The following is an 8228-nucleotide window of genomic DNA, read 5'->3' on the forward strand; positions in this document are numbered from 1 at the left end:
GAAAAAATGTAAGTGTTGACTGCTGTGAAGAAAATGTGAAATGTGTTATTAGTGATGAAACAGGAAATAGCATAACCTCAGAGTCATTGTCAAGTTACTCAACTGTTGACCTACGTGGTCAGATGAAATATAAGCCGCCATCTTAAGGAAGTAGAATCAGACCCGCTGGGCACAGACATCAGTTCAACGTTGAGTTTTGATTGACGTTCGGTTGAGTTATCGACTAACCTGAATTCAACGTGAAATCAACAAAGAATGTCACCCTGTCAGTGGATTTAGGTTAAAAGTTAGATGAAAAAATCCCAAATTCTCAAATCCAAATCCCAAATTCCCAAATCCAGTCAGTTTTCCACGTTGATTCCTCACATGTATTATTTTGTTGTTGAAATGACGAGGAAACAATGTTGATTCAACTAGTTGTTGCCCAGTGGGAAATACTGTATAGGCTTGCATACAAATGGTCATATAAAATACAGACTGTAGATTAAAAGATTAGATTTTATTGTTTCAGTACATAGTCAATATACTCAACAATTTAATCATTATTTAATTATTTCATTCCATCCAGTGCAGTCCGTCAATTAAATGTATTATTCAATGAATAAATGCTCCTCATTAAATACCTTGATGATTAACATTATGATGATCGTGATTTCTAATATTGATCTTCCCTATCAGATGCCTGTGATGTCACACTGGACCCGAACACAGCACACAGAAACCTCTCTCTGTCAGAGAGGAACAGGAAGGTGACGTGGGGGAAAGAGGAGCGGCTGTATCCTGATCACCCAGAGAGATTTGTGGTCTGGCCACAGGTGCTGTGTAGAGATGGTCTGACTGGGCGCTGTTACTGGGAGGCAGAGATGAGTGGGGGAGGGGATGACATAGGAATGACGTACAGAGGAATCAGCAGGACAGGAAACACTGATGACTGTAAGCTTGGATGCAATGACAAGTCCTGGAGTCTGAGCTGCTCTGATTACGGTTACAATGCCAGGCACAATAAGGAGAGAACTGACTTACCTGCCTCCTCCTCGTCCAACAGAGTAGGAGTGTATCTGGACTGGCCGGCCGGCACTCTGTCCTTCTACACTCTGTCCTCCTCTGACACACTGACCCACCTGCACACATTCCGCTCAACATTCACTGAGCCTCTCTATCCAGGGTTTTGGGTTGAAATAAACTCCTCATTGTCCCTGTGTGAGGTGAAAACCTTCAGTTAGTAAAGGACGGTTCTTGATGTTATTGATTGGTGTTTGTAAATCATGTTTATTTAGTCAAATTGTTGACATTACAATCCTGATTCTGTTTGAACTCAATAACACTGAATGGAACTTTCCTGGTACACATTTGGCAAGATAAAGACAAATAAAGCTGGTTGTTTTAAAAACAGTTGTTGTTTTCTCACATAAAAGAAGAATGACAGTTAAAGTTGAAGTCTGTAGCGGTGAAACTGCCACGTTTGTTAACGACATTACAACAACAGAGGTCACTTCAAACAACGAAAACAGTTTATTCCCTCAGACATCATTTCACAACAGTAGAGTATGGACTACCGTTATTTTCCCCATGATGCTGGTGTGATATAACAGAGTCTGGACTACCGTTATGTTCCCCATGATGCTGGTGTGATATAACAGCAGAGTATGGACTACCGTTATTTTCCCCATGATGTTGGTGTGATATAACAGTTCACAATCCAGTTTAAGTAAATGTGGTAGTTGAACAAAAGGTGGTTTTGGTGAAAAAGTATAGCCTCTTCCACAGAAACCTGAACTGCCATCGACACACACACACAACAACACACACACAACACACACACACACACACACACGACAATATGTCCCGGAACATAACGTATCACACCCCACTCATAAATGTAGTATGGTATTCTATCTTCTTGCTATATGAATTAATCTGCTGTCACTAAGCAGTACTGTATTACGGTCAGGTCTGTTATGTACTAATAGGAAGTGGCTGCACGAGATGTATTTTTACTCAACATACTACACTGTACTCACCGTCTCCTGCCTGTGTTTGTCTCCAACACAAATGTTACAACCAAACTGTGAGACAGATCAAGAAATAGCTGTTTCAGACAGGTTTTCTAGACTGACGGAAAGACAGAGAGTCAGAACTCAACATAAACCGTAAGTCTGTACCAGTGGTCTGTCTATACCAGTGGCTGTCTATACGAAGCTGGTATATCTAAAGCCAGTGGAATCTGATAGGCCCAGTTGTCGTCTTATACCTGTTTATATGGCTATCTAATACCACTGGGTTCGTCTTATACAGTGGCTGTCTGTATATCAGTGTTTTTTATATTATTCTATACCAGTGTGATATAGTGGCTATACGACCAAGTGGTATATTACTCTATAATCGAGTGGTATATCTATGCCAGTGGTCTGTCTATAAGTGGTCTGTCATACATGTTATATCTATACAGTGTTATATCTATCAGTGCTATATCTATACCAGTGGTATACTCTAACCTTGGTCTGTCTAATACAGTGGTAATCAAACCAGTGGGTCTGTCTATTACCAGTGGCTGTCTTACAGTCCTTATTTACCAGTGTTTCTGTCTATACCAGTGGTCTGTCTATACTAGTGGTATGTCTATTCCGTGGTTCGTTATACAGTGTTTCTGTCTATACTGAGTGGTATGTGCTTACTAAGTGGTATATCTAAATACTGTGTTTATATTTATACTCAGTGGTTTGTCTATACCAGTGGTCTGTCCTATACAGTGGTTCTGTCTATACCAGTGGTTCTGTTCTAGACTAGTGGTCTGTTTACTAGTGATTCACTAGTGGTATGAGGTTCTGATATCCGGAGTGGTGATATGTCTCTATACAGTGGTCTGTGGTGTACCCTGTGGTTCTGTCCTGTACCAGTGGTTCTGTTCTGTACCAGTGGTTTGTCTATAACCAAGTGAGTCCTGTCTATACAAGTGGCCTGTCTATACCAGTGGGCCGTCCTATACCAAGTGGCCTGTCTATTACTAGTGCCTGTCCTATAACCAGTGGTCTGTCTATACTGGTGTCATACTATTATATACTAGTGTTAGTGATGTCACTATACAGTGGTATAAGAGCTCTCATACCGAGTGGTTTTGCTATACGTCAGTGGTCTGTCTATATACCAGTTGTTATATCTATACAGTGTTATATTATTACCAGTTAGTCACAGGCCTATATACACCAGTGGTATATCTATAAACCAGTGGTCTGCTTATACCAGTGGTCTGTCTATACGTGTTATATTATTACCAGTGTTTATCTATACCGAGTGGGTAATATTTCATACACAGTGTATATCTGAGGTCCAGTGCGTCTGTCTATACAGTGGTTTATTATCCAGTGGTGCTGTCTAATGACAGTGGTCTGTCTATCACCAGTGGTCCTGTCTAATACCAGTGGTTTTTCTGTCCTATACATGTTCTGTCCTATACTGTGGTCTGTCTATACTAGTGGTATTGTCTATCTATGGTATACATCTCTAATAGTGTTATATCTATACCAATGGTTTGTCTATACAGGGTCTGTCTATACAGTGGGTTCTGTCTATAACCAGTGGTTCTGTCTATACTAGGGTCTGTCTATACTTAGTTTGGTATAGGGCTCTATGACTAGTGTTATATCTATAACCAGTGGTAAATCTATACCAGTAGGTCTGTCTGTACCAGTGGTTGTCTATATCCAGTGGGCTGTCTATTACAGTGGCCTTCTATACCAGTGGTCTGTCTACAAATAACCAGTGTGTTCTATATCCAGTGGCCTGTCAGTACCAGTCGCCTGTCTCCGTACTAGTGGCCTGTTATACCAGTGGTCTGTCTATCTAGTGTCTATCTATCTGAGTGTTTATTTAATAAGCCAGTGTATATCTACTACCAGTTGTGTTGTGCGTAGACAGTGGTCTGTCTCTAACAGTGGTTGTCTATCCAGTGGTTCTGTCTATACCACTTGTTCTGTCTATACTAGTGGTCTAGTGTCTATAACAAGCTGGTCTTTTCTATACTAGTGGTATTGCTCCTATAGCAGGTGGTCTATGTCTATACTAGTGGTATGTCTATATCTCGTCGGTATGTCTATTACTAGTGGCCTGTCTATACGTAGTGGTCTGTCCATACCAGTGGCACTGTCTATACCAGTGGCCTGTCTATACTAGTGGCCTGTCTATACAGTGGGCCCTGTCTATACTGTGGTCTGTCTATACCTAGTGGTCTGTCATATACTAGTGCTGTCTATAACTAGTGGCCGTCTATCCCAGATGTCTGTCTTACAGTGGCTTGTCTATACAGTGGCCTGTCTATACAGTGGCCTGTCTATCGCAGTGGTCCTGTCTATATCTCATGGCTCTGTTCTAGGAGCTAGTGGTATGTCTAGTACTCTTAGTGGTATATATATAGCACTAGTAGTTATATCATTACTGATAGGAGCCAATTGGTTGTGTCTATACCAGTGGTATATATCGTTAAAACACCAAAGGTGGTCTGTCTATAACCAGGTGGTAATAATATATATCACAGTGCTACTGTTCTAAATAGAAAAGTAGATATAGTATAGTGCCAGTGTCTGTCATCATACTAGTTGGTATTCTATACACAGAAACCTAGTGTCCTGTCTATACCCGTGGTATAAAAACCTATACCAGTGGTCTGTCTATACTAGTGGTTCTAGTCTATACATGAGTGGTATATTAGACACCAGTTGGTCGTCTATACCAGTCGTATAATCTATACCAGTGGTCTGTCTATACCAGTGGTATATAAACCATGGTCCTGTCTATACCAGTGGTCTGTCTATACAGTGGTTCTGTCTATACCATTGTGGTATTATATAATGCAGTGGCTTTTATCAGTGGTATATCTATACTAGTGTTAATCGTGATACCAGCGAGGGTCCGTCTCCACTAGTGGTCTGTTATCTATCCAAAGTGGTCTGCTCTATACCAGTGGTTATACTATAACCAGTGGTCTGTCTATACGCAGTGTCTGGTCTAGTACCAGTGGTCTGTCTATACCAGTGGTATTATATAGTATACCAGTGGTTCCTGTCTCTTACAATGGCTTTGTCTATACCAGGTGGTCTGTCTAATACTAGTGTTATGTACTATCCAGTGGTTTCTGTCTATACTAGTGTCATTTATATCCAGTGGGTGGGTCTATACTAGTGTTATGTCTATACCAGTGGATCTGTCTATACCGATGGTTTCCAACTGTGAGGCACCCACATCTGGGTTGTTCTCTGGGAAGGGAGTCCAGGTGGGGTCGCATCACAGGATGACCTTTTTTAAGTGCATCGTTAAACTAGATTTCCATTATTATAAGTCAAGATTTTCTTAATATTGGGTGCAGTAAGAACCATACCAAGACCCATAATCTGGGGGGAATCAATTTCAACGTTTCTACCAAAGGTGTTTTTTTATTAATAAATTGTTTGGGCCGTATTAGTTTGGTCTGTGTTTTTCACCTCTCTAGCTGAGTCATTTGTAAACAGTTGTAGTTTTAGAAGTGAGAATATATCCTAGCTGTCCGGTCCCTGGTTATAAAGGTGTTGAGAACATGGTTCTAACGGTCCTGACTCCTGGATCATACTTGTTGTAAACTTAAAGTGTAGTTAAATAAAGGTTAAAAAAAAATCTATAGGATAATTAGAATGTATTAGTCGCAGGATGGGTTAACAAATTAATTGGAGTATAAGAACTACAACTACACCTTGATACAAAGATAATGTATCAAAAAAAATCAAAACACTACAATATTTGCTTGTTGATTATTTTGTGCTACAATTTAATTAAAAAGGCATTATTTGTATTTCTAAAAATACAGAAGTACATTTCCATAGCAGGGCCAACAGTCAACAACCCTCTCAGTAATGGTAACAAAACAGTTGACTTGGCCTCTGAACTGGGATACAGTAATGTTGTTGTTCTGCCTGCAGTTTGAAGTCACCTGACAATCACTCTGGATAAGAGTGTCTGATAAATGACCCAACAGGTATTAGTGAAAATGAACATACCAACGATTAAATGCATGTGCTAGGCTAAAGAACTAAAAACGTTCCCCCTCAGGGTCCCAGGCAGGCACTTAGGACACTTGATGTACCAGTATGGTACATTAGCTTTCCCAGAAGATGCGTTAGTCAGTGAGAGTTACATGTTAGGCTTGTCCAGAAGCTTGGTTACAGTTAGGTACACGTCCAAGCTTTCCAGAAGCGTGGTTACAGGTATGGTACAGTAGCTCTCAGTAAGCCTGGTTTACAGTGGTTACAGTAGTCTTTCCAAGAACCTGGTTACAGTATGGTGCATTGTAAGCTTTTCTCCAGTAAGGCGCTGTGTTACTAGGTATCGGTATAGTAAAGCTTTTCCCAGAGCCTGTTACAGTATGGTACACTCCAGCTTTCCCAGAAAGCCTGTGCAGCCTCTGGGTTGCACGCTCTGGATCCAGCTTCCATATCAACATCACTGTATCCGCAGGCTCCATGGGGGCGATGCCATGGCGATACATAATAGACGATTTTGCTCATGGGGCGGTAATACGCCGCCTGTTTCCAGAGTTATATCAATGGATCGCGCACATATGATCATGGAACAACTCCCTGCTGATGGCGCGAATGAAGATGGTGTTGAGTGGGCGGGGTTGAAGTTACTCCAGGTCCTTCGTGCTGGGTCACAGTAGACGCTGTATCCACTGTCACTGTCTGCAAACGCTGATTTAAGATGCCCAAAACTGTTTATGTGTGAGAAAGAAGCATACCAACATATGAACAGCAAAGTTCACAAGTGGCAGTTGTTATTGGGGCACCTGCTTCGGCAGAGCTCACTTAGAATAGATCACTACAGCCATGCTTTGTCGATTAATTTTTACGATATACATTAAACTAGTCCATTTAGCAGACACTCGTTGTCACACCATCAGTGCCGATCAAGACTTCTGATACCACTGCAGGGTGAAAGGGGCACAAAATGGTGAGAATGCAGCTATCAAAATGGGTTAAAAATGACGAAGAAAATTTTAGTTTTTAAAAATTATTTTTTTGGTTTATTTTAGAAATACAGCAATTACAGCTTCTCTAAGTATCTTGTTACCAAATACATTGGAGTGTAGTTCAGAGCCGCATTGTATACACATTTACTAGAAGGTAGCGTCAGCGACGTATATTGAAATACATATTTGAATAGCATGTAACCGAGAAATAGGTTAAACCGTACCTGAAACATGTTTCTTGTTGCACTTGTCACGTATTTATCAACATTATTCATTACGAAGTCAATGCAATGGTATTCATGAAAGACGCTTTGTTAAATCAGTAGATGTACACGGCTTGGTAACAAACTCCAGCCTAAAACCTCAAAACAGCAGAGCAAATGCAGGTGTACGAAGCACGGGTGGCGTAGTTACAGAACAGCTGACATTGTTGAATTCTGTGTCCATGGGCAATGACGTGGTGGAGCGAGAGCCTTACTCTCAAACCTTAGTCTTTTTCACAACACAATCTTTTCCAACCTCTAAAAGCGTTTGCGATGAGATTTAGTATACGAGGAGTGTTACTCTACACCACATATGTTGCCGGTGGACCGCGCCAGTCAGTGGGAGTGGTGTGTTGCTGCAGACCATTGTCCGTGGACGCTGCGCCAGGTCAGAGGGATGTTGTTGCTCACCATTGTTCCGTGGACTGCTGCCAGTCATGGGATGGTTGTTGCTCACGCATTTGGTTCACGCTCGGCACTGACGCCAGATCAGTTGGGATGTTGTTTGCTCAACGAGTATTTTCGTGGACCTGCGCCAGTCAGTGGGATGGTGTTTCTCAACATTGTTTCCGTGGCCTCTGCCATCAGTGGGATGGTGTTTCTCCAACCATTGTTCCGTCGGACCTGCGCCAGTCAGTGGGATGGTGTTTCTCTAAGGCGCATGTTCGTGGACTGCACCAGTCAGGCTGGGATGGTGTTCTCAACCATTTGTTCCGTGGACGCTGCGCCAGGTGCAGTGGGATGGTGGTTTCTCAAGCCATTGTTAGAGGAGTCCCAACCAAACCTTACCACTGCTACAGCCTGGCTATCAGAGGGAGTCCCCAACAGCAGTCTCCAACGATCTATATCTGTTTACCGGGATATCAAGCGAGACTCTGATGCTGGCAGCGAAACAGTTCATTCAGCCTCATTTAACGCTCTTTTTAAACGAAACGATAGCGTGATATGGTGACGTTGTTTACAGACAATGGTGC

General features: G+C 41.8%; 1 protein-coding gene across 1 annotated transcript; it reads left to right on the plus strand.

Annotated features, from left to right (window-relative positions):
* Positions 1-665: 665 nt before the first annotated feature.
* LOC112076938 (stonustoxin subunit beta-like) lies at positions 666-1392 on the plus strand (the record flags this gene model as incomplete). The annotated part of the gene is made up of 1 exon (XM_024143569.1): positions 666-1392. A coding segment is annotated over one exon (558 nt), but the record flags the coding sequence as incomplete, so codon positions are not given.
* Positions 1393-8228: the final 6836 nt, after the last annotated feature.

Source organism: Salvelinus sp. IW2-2015, unplaced genomic scaffold, assembly GCF_002910315.2.
Source record: "Salvelinus sp. IW2-2015 unplaced genomic scaffold, ASM291031v2 Un_scaffold4147, whole genome shotgun sequence".
NCBI classification, from domain to species: Eukaryota; Metazoa; Chordata; class Actinopteri; order Salmoniformes; family Salmonidae; genus Salvelinus; species Salvelinus sp. IW2-2015.